Source organism: Thalassophryne amazonica, chromosome 3, assembly GCF_902500255.1.
Source record: "Thalassophryne amazonica chromosome 3, fThaAma1.1, whole genome shotgun sequence".
In the NCBI taxonomy this organism is placed as follows: domain Eukaryota; kingdom Metazoa; phylum Chordata; class Actinopteri; order Batrachoidiformes; family Batrachoididae; genus Thalassophryne; species Thalassophryne amazonica.
Window position 1 is genome coordinate 104,230,068 of NC_047105.1, and position 15,118 is coordinate 104,245,185.

General features: G+C 45.0%; 1 protein-coding gene across 1 annotated transcript in view; it reads left to right on the forward strand.

Moving 5' to 3' along the window:
* Positions 1-15,118, forward strand: part of dnah1 (dynein, axonemal, heavy chain 1) — a 194,400-nt gene that overhangs the window by 53,710 nt on the left and 125,572 nt on the right. The window contains 4 exon segments of the mRNA XM_034167607.1: positions 18-181; positions 5,364-5,477; positions 7,536-7,724; positions 7,834-7,939. Of these exon segments, the coding sequence (XP_034023498.1) occupies positions 18-181; positions 5,364-5,477; positions 7,536-7,724; positions 7,834-7,939 (573 nt within the window).

The window sequence follows — 15,118 nt, forward strand, 5'->3', positions numbered from 1 at the left end:
TCTTTTCCTTTGTGCAGCTTAATGACTTGGTGCACCTGGTTCGACGACCGCTCTCTCGGATGCAGCGGGCAGTGCTGTCTGCTCTCATTGTCATAGAGGTTCATGCTAAGGATGTAGCAGCCAACCTGGTGGAGCAGGGAGTCTCAAACACCAGTGACTTTGAATGGATCAGTCAGCTCAGGTTTTCCATTTGTTTTTTTTTCTGTTTTTCGTTTGTTGTGTTTTTCTTAAGTGCTATCTAAAGACTGGACATGAAGTGGTGAGTAACTTCCGCATACTTTTTAAATGTGTGCATTTTGTTCCATCACATACTTTCACACTGCGTGCTCATGATTACTGCATTTAATCAGTCATAAACCAGATTAGGAATTTCATCAACTCTGTCAGACTTATGATACCCCAGTCCACTAACTTTATTTATTTATTTTTTAAATGAAAACTGCCTGTTGGGAAGGTGTCGTAGCACGGACCCACAACAGGGGGCGCAAATGAACGGACAATGAATAAGGCAAAAAGTAACAATTTAATGTTGTGATAATACACAACTAAATTCACAGAAATCTGCAAAGTCAATTGACACCAGGTGACGTGTGGGCAGGCTCGAAGATAGAAGACCCCCGACGAGAAAGAAGCCACGTCCCACACGGCTTCCACCACCAACGGTCTGAAGAACACCGGAGCCGCCAAGTCCCGAGTCCCCAGGTGGCCTCTGTCTTCGGCTGTCGACCCTGGTACTGCTGGCAGAAAGCAGAGATAAGATGAATGAGTGTGAGTCTGCACACTCAGTAATCCACAGTCTGTACACAGTTAGGAGGGAGCACCTCCACCTCCAATCACACACTCGTGCAGCTCCTGGTGAACCACTTATCTGGTTTGGGGTGTGAGGTGAAGCCGTCGCTGTCACACCAAACGCCAATCCCACAGACAAGGCAACACTCCAGGAAAACGGCTGCAACAGAAGTTCAGATTATTACACAAAGTGTCAGTCAGCAGAGAAATTACCTCTTCAGTAGTTGCGATTTCTCGGCGAGGAGGTGGAGTTGCAGTCCGGCTTTTATGGTGGTGATGATGATGATGAACGAGTGACAGCTGGTGCAGAGGATGAATGACAGCTGTCACTTCTTCTGGGTCTGGCGCCCTCTCGTGCTTGGAGCCCGCACTCCAAGCAGGGCGCCCTCTGGTGGTGGTGGGCCAGCAGTACCTCCTCTTCAGTGGCCCACATAACAGGACCCCCCCCTCAACGGGCGCCTCCTGGCGTCCGACCAGGCTTGTCCGGATGTCTTGTGTAGAAATCGGCCAGGAGGGCCGGGTCCAGGATGAAGCTCCTCTTCACCCAGGAGCGTTCTTCAGGTCCATACCCCTCCCAGTCCACCAGATATTGGAACCCCCGGGCCTTACGACGGACGTCCAGGAGCCTGCGGACTGTCCAGGCAGGCTCCCCGTCAATGAGCCGGGCAGGAGGCGGCGTAGGTCCCGGAGCACAGAGGGGCAAGGTGTGGTGTGGCTTCAAACGGGAAACAGGGTGAATCCGCAGTGAAGCCGGGAGTTGGAGCTTCACTGCGGCCGGGTTGATGATCTTGAGGACATGAAATGGACCAATGAACCTGTCTTTCAGTTTTGGGGAGTCAACACAAAGAGGGATGTCCTTGGTCAAGAGCCACACCTCCTGCCCGGGCTGGTATGTGGGGGCCGGGGAACGCCGGCGGTCCGCATGGGCCTTGGCCCTCGTCCGGGCCTTTAACAGGGCAGAGCGGGCGGTCCGCCACACCCGGCGGCACCTCCTGAGGTGGGCCTGGACCGAGGGCACACCGACCTCTCCCTCCACCAGCGGGAACAATGGGGGCTGGTACCCCAAACATGCCTCAAAAGGGGAGAGGCCAGTAGCAGACGAGACTTGGCTGTTATGGGCATACTCGATCCAGGCCAGATGGTGACTCCAGGCCGCCGGGTGCACGGAGGTGACGCAGCGAAGGGCCTGCTCCAGCTCCTGGTTATCCCGCTCTGCCTGGCCATTCGTCTGGGGGTGGTACCCGGACGAGAGACTCATGGTGGCCCCCAGCTCCTTACAAAAACTCTTCCACATCTGCGAAGAGAACTGGGGACCACGATCTGAAACAATGTCCGATGGTATCCCATGCAGCCGCATGACGTGGTGGACCAGGAGGTTTGCCGTCTCCTGGGCCGTCGGGAGCTTCGGGAGGGCCACGAAGTGGGCCGCCTTGGAGAACCGGTCCACTATCGTGAGAATAACGGTGTTGCCCTGGGACGGCGGGAGGCCCGTGATGAAGTCCAGGCCGATGTGAGACCAGGGGCGATGAGGCACCGGCAGGGGTTGGAGGAGTCCCGAGGTCCTCCGATGGTCTGCCTTGCCCCTGGCGCAGATGGTACAGGCCTGGACGTAGTCCTGGACGTCGGTTTCCAGGGACGCCCACCAGAAGTGCTGCTGGACTACTGCCACGGTCCTACGCACTCCGGGATGACAGGACAGCTTGGACCCGTGACAGAAGTCCAATACGGCAGCTTTTGCCTCTGGTGGGACGTACAGTCTGTTCTTGGGGCCGGTCCCCGGGTCCGGGCTCCTTGCCAGGGCCTCCCGGATGGTCTTCTCCACGTCCCAGGTGAGGGAGGCCACGACAGTGGACTCGGGGATGATGGTCTCGGTGGGGTTCGACAGCCCCGCTTTGACTTCTTCTTCGTGCACCCGGGACAATGCATCTGATTTTTGGTTTTTGGTCCCGGGGCGGTACGTGATCCGGAAGTCAAAGCGCCCGAAGAACAGAGACCAGCGGGCTTGCCTGGGGTTCAGCTGCTTGGCGGTCCGGATGTACTCCAGGTTCCGATGGTCCGTGAAAACCGTGAAAGGCAACGATGCCCCCTCCAGCAGGTGTCTCCACTCTTCAAGAGCCTCCTTCACCGCGAGGAGCTCCCGATTGCCAACGTCATAGTTCCGTTCAGCTGGGGTCAACCTGCGGGAAAAATAGGCACAAGGATGGAGAACCTTATCAGCCTCCACGCTCTGGGACAGCACGGCTCCTATCCCTGAGTCAGAGGCGTCCACTTCCACTATGTACTGGCGATCAGGATCAGCCTGCACCAGAACTGGTGCAGTCGAGAACCGGCGTTTCAACTCCTGGAACGCGGCTTCGCACCAATCCGACCAGGTGAAGGGGACCTTGGTGGAGGTCAGGGCAGTCAGGGGGCTAACTACCTGACTGTAACCTTTAATGAACCTCCTGTAGAAATTTGCAAAGCCGAGGAACTGCTGCAATTTCCTGCAGCTTGTTGGTTGGGGCCAATCTCTCACCGCCGCAACCTTGGCCGGATCAGGGGCGACGGAGTTGGAGGAGATGATGAACCCCAGGAAGGACAAAGAAGTGCGGTGGAACTCGCACTTCTCGCCCTTCACAAACAGCCGGTTCTCCAACAACCGCTGTAGGACCTGACGTACATGCTGGACATGGGTCTCAGGGTCCGGGGAAAAGATGAGTATATCGTCCAGATATACGAAGACGAACCGATGCAGGAAGTCCCGCAAGACGTCATTTACCAAAGCTTGGAACATCGCGGGGGCGTTAGTGAGGCCGAACGGCATGACCAGGTACTCAAAGTGACCTAACGGGGTGTTGAATGCCGTCTTCCATTCGTCTCCCTTCCGGATCCGAACCAGGTGGTACGCGTTTCTAAGATCCAATTTAGTGAAAATTTGGGCTCCATGCAGGGGCGTGAACACTGAATCCAACAGAGGTAACGGGTATCGGTTGCGAACCGTGATCTCGTTCAGCCCTCTGTAATCAATGCATGGACGGAGTCCGCCGTCCTTTTTACCCACAAAAAAGAAACCAGCACCCATCGGGGAGGTGGAGTTCCGGATCAGCCCGGCAGCTAAAGAGTCCTGGATGTAGGTCTCCATTGATTCGCGTTCCGGACGTGAGAGGTTGTACAACCTACTGGACGGGTACTCAGCGCCCGGGACCAAATCAATGGCACAATCGTACGGTCGGTGCGGGGGAAGAGTGAGCGCCAGATCTTTGCTGAAAACGTCAGCAAGATCATGGTACTCCTTTGGCACCGCCTATAGATTGGGGGGGACTTTAACCAGCTGTCACTTCTTCTGGGTCTGGCGCCCTCTCGTGCTTGGAGCCCGCACTCCAAGCAGGGCGCCCCCTGGTGGTGGTGGTGGGCCAGCAGTACCTCCTCTTCAGCGGCCCACATAACACTGCCTCTATTAAAAATCAAGATTAGAATTTCTCAAGATACAAAGATCTCAATGCAAGGCACAACCTACTACACTTTCAACCATGTTTTTCAGTGTAGGTAAACATACACTACTTTTACAATTATTTTTTTTATTTTTTATTTTTTTATTAAATTAGCACAGGGCTTTACGTTCTCAGGGTGCAGGACTACTTTGTGTCCCTAAGGTGAATAAGAAGTCTGCGGGTCACGGAGCTTTCTCTTATCGTGCCCCTGTTCTGTGGAATGATCTCCCTGCGTCAATAAAACAATCAGATTCTGTGGAGACTTTCAAGTCCAGACTTAAGACGCACTTGTTTTCACTTTCATATGGCTAGCATACTGGTGCAGTTTTGTTTTACGCTTTTTACTCTTTTAATTCATGTTATTAGTAATTGGAGCGGGCTGCGGCCTCAACTTCACCTAAATTCTGGGTCTTTTAGTGAAGCTTAGGGGTAGCGGCCGGCGATCACCTTAGTATTTCTTCTGTTTTTCTTGTTGATTAATGCTGGCAAATTATACAGTATTTTTTGTCTTTCTGATGCCTGATTCTGTTTTTTCTCTGTTTAAGGTGCAGCTCCATCCAGAGATGGGAGTTGTGTTTGTGTTGGCGATCCTCCTGTCCTGTGCACCAACAGCAATTCTTGTATATTCGTCCGTGAATTGTTCTGTGAATTATTTCTGTAATTTATGTTTGTAGCATGGCCCAAGCAGAGGGTCACCCCTTTGAGTCTGGTCTGCTTGAGGTTTCTTCCTCAGAGGGAGTTTTTCCTTACCACTGTTGCTCTGGGGGTTGGTAAGGTTAGACCTTACCTGTGTGAAGCGCCTTGAGGCAACTCTGTTGTGATTTGGCGCTATATAAAGGAAATAAATTGAAAATTGAATTGACAGGTAATACCAAATAAATTCGAGCCTCGCTCTGTGATAAATTAATGAACTGTGTTTTTAGTAGTATTCAGTTGATACTCCTAGTGACAACCTTTGGCACATCAATTGTATTTTACAAAAAAACCCACTCAAATTAAAAGCAAATAATTAAATTTGAAATGTTTTAATAATAATAATAATAATAGCAATAGGCCTGATCTGAAATAAATTGGATTGATGCCTGTAATTCCAATTGCTTGCAGGTACTACTGGGCCAAAGACAACTTGTACATCCGGGCAGTGAATGCAGAGTTCTTGTACGGGTATGAATACTTGGGTAATTCTGGACGTCTGGTCATCACACCGCTCACAGACCGGTAAGCACTTATCTGTTAAATTAAATGTTATCTGCACTGTTTTTTCCTGTATATTATGGATGGACTGGGTATTGGGTAGAGTTGTACAGACCAGCAGCTTAGGTACCTTTTGTTGACAAGAGAAGTTTTACTCATCTTGACTTCGAGGATGCTGCTTTGTTAAATCAGTGGATATCCCAAGTACAACACTTGAGAAGGTGAATGAAAAGTCAGAGTGTCTATGTTTTTGATTGTCCTGGATCAAGACTAAATCCAGGCCTTCAGCAAATTTTGGACGAGGCCATCAGAAGTGTATCTTTATTTAGTGAAAGTGTTGTTGAGAGATTCAGTTTTCTCAGCAGTGACATCCATGTCTCAGAGTTCTTTGCCTTTAAGATTGAGAGATGCCTGGGAAGAGCTTCAGGAGTCATCATATCAATGACCTGAGGTGTGTGGTGATGCCGATACAGTTCAGGAGAACAAAGGTCGAAGTTTTTAGCATCCTGGTGCTTCCTGTCTTACTGTATGGTTGTGAGATTTGGAGGCTAACCTGTGACTGCAGGTGACAACTGAATGCCAATGTGACTGTCGCTTCAGAGTATCCTTGGGAAATGTCGGCCTGACTTTGTGTCAAAACAGTGGTCAGTTAGGGAGATTCAGATGAACTGTATCACTTGCATTTGTGAGAGAACTTTAGCTATGACATTTTGGTAATTTGGGGTGTTTTTCTGTGCATAATCTAGCACATGGTGTCATGCTCCTGTGTTTTTATTTATATCTTGTCATGTCATGCTCTATTTATGATTAGTTTTGTTCCATTTATATTCTGTTTCACTTGGTTGCCATGTATTTAGTATTGTCTTAGTTCCTGTCTTGCCTGTAGTTTGATTTCCTTATTGCTTGTTGTATTACATTTGGATTCTTTCACGTGTGGTCCCTTTTGTTACTTCGGACTTAGTTTAGTTTTGTTTTTCACATTTATTGTATTATGTTTTAGTCATTGGTTTTGATTATTATTTATCTTCAGTGTTTTTATCTGGTTGTGTTCCTTTAATTATTTATTGCATTCTCTGTGTATTATTTATTTTGTGTTGTATTCTCTGATCACTGATTTTGTTTTATGTCATTTATTTTCTGCTCAGCTTGTAGTCTGATTTGCCATCTCTTTATCGGTTATTGCATTTATTTTTATACTTTAATCTGTATCAGTCCCTGTTCTAGTCTCAATTCTAATCATTGATCTTCTTGTTTCCCACTATTTGGATTAGTCATGTTATTTCCTAGTTTTGTTTCCCCTTTTGTTTTGTTCACGTTAATTATTGTTTGTTGAACACATCACATTTTGAACCATTTGTTTTTCTGTCACTTCTTTATCTTGCCCCAGTTCGCTTTGCTTTTGTCTCACTGCACTCCCTTGCACTCACCTTTGTCTTCCCCAGCCACGCCCCCTTCCAGAGCCATCCACACACCTGCACTTCATCACACCTTGATTAGTTTGCTCCATATTTAAGCCCTCACAGTCTCACAGCTCACTGCCAGATTGTTGATTTCATGTCACTCTCCAGCCTTAGTTCCAAGCTGTCCTTTGCCCTGTTTTTTTGCCTGTTGGATTTTTGACCTTGCTTTGTCCTCGACCTTGAGTTTGTCTTTGCCTCTGATTGCCTCCTTGCTGTGTATTTTGACCTGTGCCTGTCTGTTGAACCACGCCTCAGCCTTTCGCCTGTCTGTTACCATTGCCTTGCTGCTGGATCACCTGTGTACCGACTCCCTGCTTGCTTTGACAATTAAACCTTTTTCTTACTCCATCCCTGGTTGAGAAATCACATTTGTGTCCACCTGTTTTGAGCCACGCTTACGCTATGCCTGACACATGGGTACCTCAGTATTGCAGACAACACAAACTAGAAAAGGCCAAAGGGGTGCCAGTGTCTCACCCCAGGGGAGATTGAATAGGGGCTTGGTTGACATTCAAGCCCCAAGGCGATAATGTAGTGGTTTGGATATATTGTGGTGGAGGCAGATGCTCCCAGACCTGACCTGCTATACATTATGTTGAATAAACAAATGTCCTTCTTTCAGATGCTACTTGACCCTAACAGGGGCTCTACATCTGAAGTTTGGAGGGGCTCCTGCTGGTCCAGCAGGGACAGGAAAAACAGAAACTACCAAAGACTTGGGAAAGGCTCTGGCTATCCAGACAGTAGTTTTCAACTGCTCAGATCAGCTGGACTTCATTGCAATGGGCAAATTTCTTAAAGGGCTGGCGAGGTAAATGCTATTATTTCAATACCCAGCAATATCTGTTTTGCAATCAAATATCTGAAATCTTGCCATCCTGTACGTTCATGTTGTCATCCACCTGTTTGCTCTTTTGCAGCTCTGGGGCCTGGGCATGCTTTGATGAGTTTAACCGTATTGATGTGGAGGTGTTATCTGTTGTGGCACAACAGATCACAACCATACAAAAGGCACAACAGCAGAGGGTGAGATGCTACATGAAAAGAATGTCAGAAGCAGACTGATACCATTGATCTGCAGAAATCAACATAACATGAAAATTATTCTTGAAAGAAATGCTGTGCATATTTCTCTCAGCAGAAGTACTGTAGAATCTTACCCTTGAGTAACTGTTTCTTTGTACATTTGTTTAATTTTTATACTTTACCACACTGATAAGACTGGTTTATTTGGTGATTAAAAAAAAAGGTTGATTTAATTTGAAGCAATACGTGAAGATCACACATATTCAAGCACAACTTGTAATGGCTGTAGCGTGACTCAGGACCTCACAGCTGAGAACAACACAGTGGGGTGAATACAAAGTGCTTTTTTTCAATGTCCATATATATGCAGAGGTTAATAAGCACAGTAGAAGCGGTCTGCATGGCAGTCCTATTCATGAGGGGCTAAGGGTTCTGTCTCACTGGGCGCGACTGTTGGAGAGCAGTTGGAGACATGACTTAGCGAGAAAATATGATGTGCGGTGCTTCACGCAAAAATCCTGGATGGCTTAGGTACGTTTCTACAGCTATTGTGCCATCTCCGACACATGGAGCTGATGCTGGGAACCGTTAATAGTGTGAAAACAAGAAGTCATCAGAGTGATATGCAGATAAGAGACACAGTGATGAACATTTAATGCACCCACATGTTTGCAATTATATGGATGCATATGATGTGTAAAATGGCACTAACAGTGGCTGCCTTAGCATCAGAGGCCCCTGCACATGGTGGAATCAGACGTGGGGTGTATTCAGGGAACGCAAGGATTTTCTTGCAAATGACAATGATTGGTTCATAAACCGATTTTGATTACCAAGGCCACTAATACTGGAGTTGCCCGCAGAACTGCGGCTGTTCCAGAGCACAATACAGCAGATGTCTGTGCCCACACAGGTGCTGCTCACGCTGCGCTTCCTGGAAACAGGGGCATTCCAGCGTGAGCTGGCCGATCAGTCAGGAGTGTATCAGTCAACCTTGAGCCAAGCCATGCCAGCTATGTGGAACGCAAATCATACAGCTGTCATCAGGTACATCACATTCCAACATTAAAGTGCCATTTGCAGCGAGAGCCGGTTTCAGTGTAATCAGAGCTATTGACTTCACACATGTTCACATGGTATGTGATGCGCAAATGCGCATCAGGCGGCTGCCATGGTGCGTGATGGCTGGCTGCTTGCTGTGTAAATAGTGTATTTGTGTAACTGATCCAAACGTAAACCAGCAAAGGCACATTTGTGCATGTGCACATTCAAATGTTATTATTATTAATGTCTTTATTTTTGCTTGATGGCAGTGGTGGGCACAGCTAAAGAAAAATTAGCTTCGATAACAGATAATCAGCTAACTGAAAAGTTATCTTTTATAAAGCTAAACCAATAAACCACCCAAAAATTTATCGGAAGCTACAGATAACCGATAAATTCCAGTATTGTCTCTGGTACACTTGCAACTACTAACAAGCTGATTTTGAGTTTTAACACCATGATCACTTCTGGGAGGATCAAAGATGATCACAAACCCAAACAATGAGTCAGCACTTCTGTCTTTGACCACCCTGTCCCCTGCTGGAAGCTCCTGTTTACTACATAACTTCCCGAAGGAAGATAGTTAAGAGGAGGCCCAGCAAAGCTCAACTCTCTACTCAATAACAGCACTGCCATCAGGTGGAAGTCTTGGAAAATAAAGCAGTGCTGACTTATGGTTTGATGTATAAATAAAATTAATACTGATAGAATATCTCCATTCATGTCAATTCTGTCATTTGTACAAAGTTAAAATATAATATATATCTTTTAATGTTGAATAATGCGCTAATTCTTAAGTTTTGTAACAAACAGAGACAGATGGAAAAGGATTATGGGTAAAATATGCCTCTGCTAACACTGATTGGTTGACTCATTCATTCTATGTAAACATCAACACATTAATGTGAGGTGTGTTGGTGTTTACAGATAAATGTGCTTTTGTAAAATATGCCATTTTTTATTTGTAAAAAAAAAAAGCCAAGTTGTAATTAGATAACCGTCTGATATAACCGGTGTCAAAATAAATATAACACTGCCATGATCTACTGGTGCCAGACATTCAGTACTTAAGCTGGGCTTACACTGTGCGAGTTTTGGCCCTTTTTCAGCCAATTTTTTACTCGTGCGAGAATTTTTTGGATTGCACCGAGTTTCAGGTTAATCCTGTGTCCTGCATCGTGTAGTATACATGGAGTAATGAGCTGCGTTTAACCTCTCACGACCACCTCCTGATCGGCAGTCGTATGGTCGGATGAAAATCAAACCTGTTTCATATTCTGGTCGGCCGTCGTGAGGGTATCCCGCTGCTGAAACGCTACAAGTGTCCAACCACTCACACTGTCCATGTGCAAACACCAGAGTGAGCATAAACAGTGATCATCTCTTTGGGAGAGCAGCTTCTGTTTCTTTTTCCCCCCTTTCTTCAACTCATGTAAAGTCTTATAATGTTTTTTTTTTACTTTGATGTCTCCCATCGAGAGTTTTTGTAAAAATAAGGAATGTAAATAAAGTTTGAAAAAAAAAGCTTCCGTTTACGTTTTGCTTCTGGAAACACGAGTCTGACGTGTGGTTTTTGAGCGTACAATGTGCGTGAGAACATAAACCGTGCGCTCTGAACTTTTACACCGTACGGTTTTGCTGTACACTTTGAGATATAGATGAGTACAGTGATTGAAAATATTGTACAGTGTCTGCCCAGCTTTAGGGTGAATGCTACCATGAACCCTACTGGCCAGTAGATGGCAGTAGAGACTGTGAAAACTTGCCAAAACAAAATTCCAGATAATCCATGTCTGCGATGTTTAAGATGCATGGAATTTAATAAACACAAACACAAATGCAATAACGTCTATAAAGTCATTCAGAGAATATATTCACGAGAGTTTTAGGCACAATATACAAAGAGTTTAATGCTGTTGTCCGTGTGGAGCCTGATCAGAACGTCTCAAATGCATTTCTTCTGTCGTGAATGTACTGAGATACCCATAATGCACCTGGGCACAGCATCTCCACACTAAAACCTTCAAAATTAGTGCATTACTTTAAAACTAAAACATATATCTGATTAGCGGTTAGCGGATTAGCGGAACTGTGCCCGCCACTGCTCGTTGGTGAGCTGCAGAGCTTCTTAATGGGCTTCCTGTGTTCAGGATTTGTCAATAAACACATGTGTAAGTTGTGAACGTCACACTGTCAGCCGAGGCGGGCCTCACCTTTTTAAGCTCACAGTGTCTCGGGCTCACACACACACACACGCTCCGTCGCTCTCACAAACATTTTTCCAATTTCATTATTAACCCGTTTAACAGTGTACTGAATAAAAAAAAATACTCCTGCATGTCTCCACGTAATTTCCAGTCATCAGTAGTATAATTTCTTTTCTGTGTTCATGTTGTCTGATGTGACATCGTGGGGAATCCCTGCTCCAAGGGCCTTTTTACATGAAATTGCATATTTAAATAGGGAGTGGCCAGGGAGGAGTTTGGTTCCACATTCAGTGGGATGTACAAACTGAACGTGCGTGGATTCATGCCTACGCACACTTTCATACAGTAGTGTTCAGAATAATAGTACTGCTATGTGACTAAAAAGATTAATCATGGTTTTGAGTATATTTCTTATTCTTACATGGGAAACAAGGTACCAGTAGATTCAGGAGATTCTCACAAATCCAACAAGACCAAGCATTCATGATATGCACACTCTTAAGGCTATGAAATTGGGCTATTAGTAAAAAAAAAAGTAGAAAAGGGGGTGTTCACAATAATAGTAGTGTGGCATTCAGTCAGTGAGTTCGTCATTTTTGTGGAACAAACAGGTGTGAATCAGGTGTCCCCTATTTAAGGATGAAGCCAGCACCTGTTGAACATGCTTTTCTCTTTGAAAGACTGAGGAAAATGGGACATTCAAGACATTGTTCAGAAGAACCGCGTAGTTGATTAAAAAGTTGATTGGAGAGGGGAAAACTTATACACAGGTGCAAAAAATTATAGGCTGTTCATCTACAATTATCTCCAATGCTTTAAAATGGACAAAAAACCAGAGACACGTGGAAGAAAACGGAAAACAACCATCAAAATGGATAGAAGAATAACTAGAATGGCAAAGGCTCAACCATTGATCAGCTCCAGGATGATCAAAGACAGTCTGGAGTTACCTGTAAGTGCTGTGACAGTTAGAAGACGCCTGTGTGAAGCTAATTTATTTGCAAGAATCCCCTGCAAAGTCCCTCTGTTAAATAAAAGACGTGCAGAAGAGGTTACAATTTGCCAAAGAACACATCACCTGGCCTAAAGAGAAATGGAGCAATATTTTGTGGACTGATGAGAGTAAAATTGTTCTTTTGGGTCCAAGGGCCGCAGACAGTTTTTGAGACGACCCCCAAACTCTGAATTCAAGTCACAGTTCACAGTGAAGACAGTGATGCATGGTGGTGCAAGCATCATGATATGGGCATGTTTCTCCTACTATGGTGTTGGGCCTATATATCACATACCAGGTATCATGGATCAGTTTGGATATGTCAAAATACTTGAACAGGTCATGTTGCCTTATGCTGAAGAGGACATGCCCTTGAAATGGGTGTTTCAACAAGACAATGACCCCAAGCACACTAGTAAACGAGCAAAATCGTGGTTCCAAACCAACAAAATTAATGCCTCCCAGATGTGAAGAAATCATGAAAAACTGTGGTTATACAACTAAATACCAGTTTAGTGATTCACAGGATTGCTAAAAAAAAAAAAGCAGTTTGAACATAATAGTTTTGAGTTTGTAGCGTCAACAGCAGATGCTACTATTATTGTGAACACCCCCTTTTCTACTTTTTTTTTTTTACTAATAGCCCAATTTCATAGCCTTAAGAATGTGCATATCATGAATGCTTGGTCTTGTTAGATTTGTGAAAATCTACTGAATCTACTGGTACCTTGTTTCCCATGTAACAATAAGAAATATACTCAAAACCTGGATTAATCTTTTTAGTCACATAGCACTACTATTATTCTGAACACTACTGTACATCTGAATATACTCGTATGTGTGTTTACGCCTGATTCACTGTTTTGGCGTACGCCAACTTTTACAACCCCAATTCCAGTGAAGTTGGGACATTGTGTGAAATGTAAATAAAAACAATACAATGATTTGCAAATCCTCTTCAACCTATATTCAATTGAATACACCACAAAGACAAGATATTTAATGTTCAATCTGATAAACTTTATTGTTTTTGTGCAAATATCTGCTCATTTTGAAATGGATGCCTGCAACACATTTCAAAAAAGCTGGGACAGGGCAACAAAAGACTGGGAAAGCTGAATGGTCAAAGAACACCTGTTTGGAACATTCCACAGGTGAACAGGTTAATTGGAAACAGGTGAGTGTCATGATTGGGTATAAAAGGAGCATCCTCAAAAGGCTCAGCCATTCACAAGCAAAGATAAGGCAAGGATCACCACTTTGTGAACAACTGTGTGAAAAAAAGTAGTTCAACAGTTTAAGAACAATGTTTCTGAACATTCAGTTGCAAGGAATTTAGGGATTCCATCATCTACAGTCCATAATATAATCAGCAGATTCAGAGAATCTGGAGTAAGCAGCAACACCGAAAATCAACGTTGAATGCCCGTGACCTTTGATCCCTCAGACGGCACCGCATTAAAAACCAACATCATTGTGTAAAGGCTCTTACTGCGTGGGCTCAGGAACACTTCAGAAGACCATTCTCAGTTAACATAGTTCGTCGCTACATCTACAAGTGCAAGTTAAAACTCTACCATGCAAAACGAAAGCCATACATCAACAACATCCAGAAACGCCACCGCCTTCTCTGGGCCCAAGCTCATTTGAAATGGACAGATGCAAAGTTGAAAGGTGTGCTGCTGTCTGATGAGTTCACATTTCAATTCCAGATTGTTACCAATGCAAAGTTCAAAAGCCAGCATCTGTGATGGTATGGGGGTGTGTTAGTGAGCTGAAAGGTACATCCAGGTTTTGGAGCAACACATGCTGCCATCCAAGCAACGTCTTTTTCAGAGACATCCATGCTTATTTCAGCAAGACAATGCCAAGCGACATTCTGCACGTGTTACAACAGCGTGGCTTTGTAGTAAAAGTGTGCGGGTACTAGACTGGCCTGCCTGCAGTCCAGACCTGTCGCCTATTGAAAATGCGTGGCGCATTATGAAGCGCAAAATACAACGGAAACCATGGACTGTTGAACGACTGCTGAAGTCGTACATCAAGCAAGAATGGGAAAGAACTGCACCTTTTGTCTTTGTAAGTAAGTAAGTAAATTTTATTTATATAGCACCTTTCACAGACAAGAGCCACAAGGTGCTTCACAACATAAAAGCAGAGTACACCACACAAAACATCAGACAATGGCCGAGACATAAAAACATAAAACATAACATAGGATCACAGAGCAGCCTAAAAGCTAAGCAAACGCTTGAGTAAAAAAGAAAGTCTTAAGTTGGCTTTTAAAAGTATCGACAGAGTCCAGTGAGCGCAGAGAGAGCGGGAGACCATTCCAAAGCCTGGGAGCAACAGCCTGGAAGGATCGCTCTCCTCTGGTTGCAAAATGGGTGCGAGGAACCATCAACAGATTTTGGTCCACAGACCTCAAAGCCCTGGCAGGGGCATAAGGCTGGATGAGGTCACAGATATAGGGAGGCACCTGGCCATGTAGAGCTCTAAAAGTTAAAACCAAAATTTTAAAATTGATCCTGAAGGACACTGGCAGCCAATGAAGTTCCTTTAAAATTGGGGAAATATGAGTCCTTCTGTTAGCTTGTGTCAGAATTCTTGCTGCAGAGTTCTGTACCAACTGCAGTCGACGCAACTCCTTGTTTAGACATGAAAACAAACTGTTACAGTAGTCTAAACGTGTTGACACAAAAGCATGAATAATAAGCTCTAAATCATTTCGAGACACCATTTTCCTGAGCTTAGAGATATTTCTTAATTGAAAGAAGCAATTCCTCGTCAGCTGTCTACAATGCTGTACCAACGACATGTCTTTGTCAAAAATGACACCCAGGTTTCGAAGACATGATGTAGCAGACTGGCCCAGGTCTCCCAAGTACTGCTGAATACCTGGAATATGGGCATCAGGGGCAATAACCAATGTCT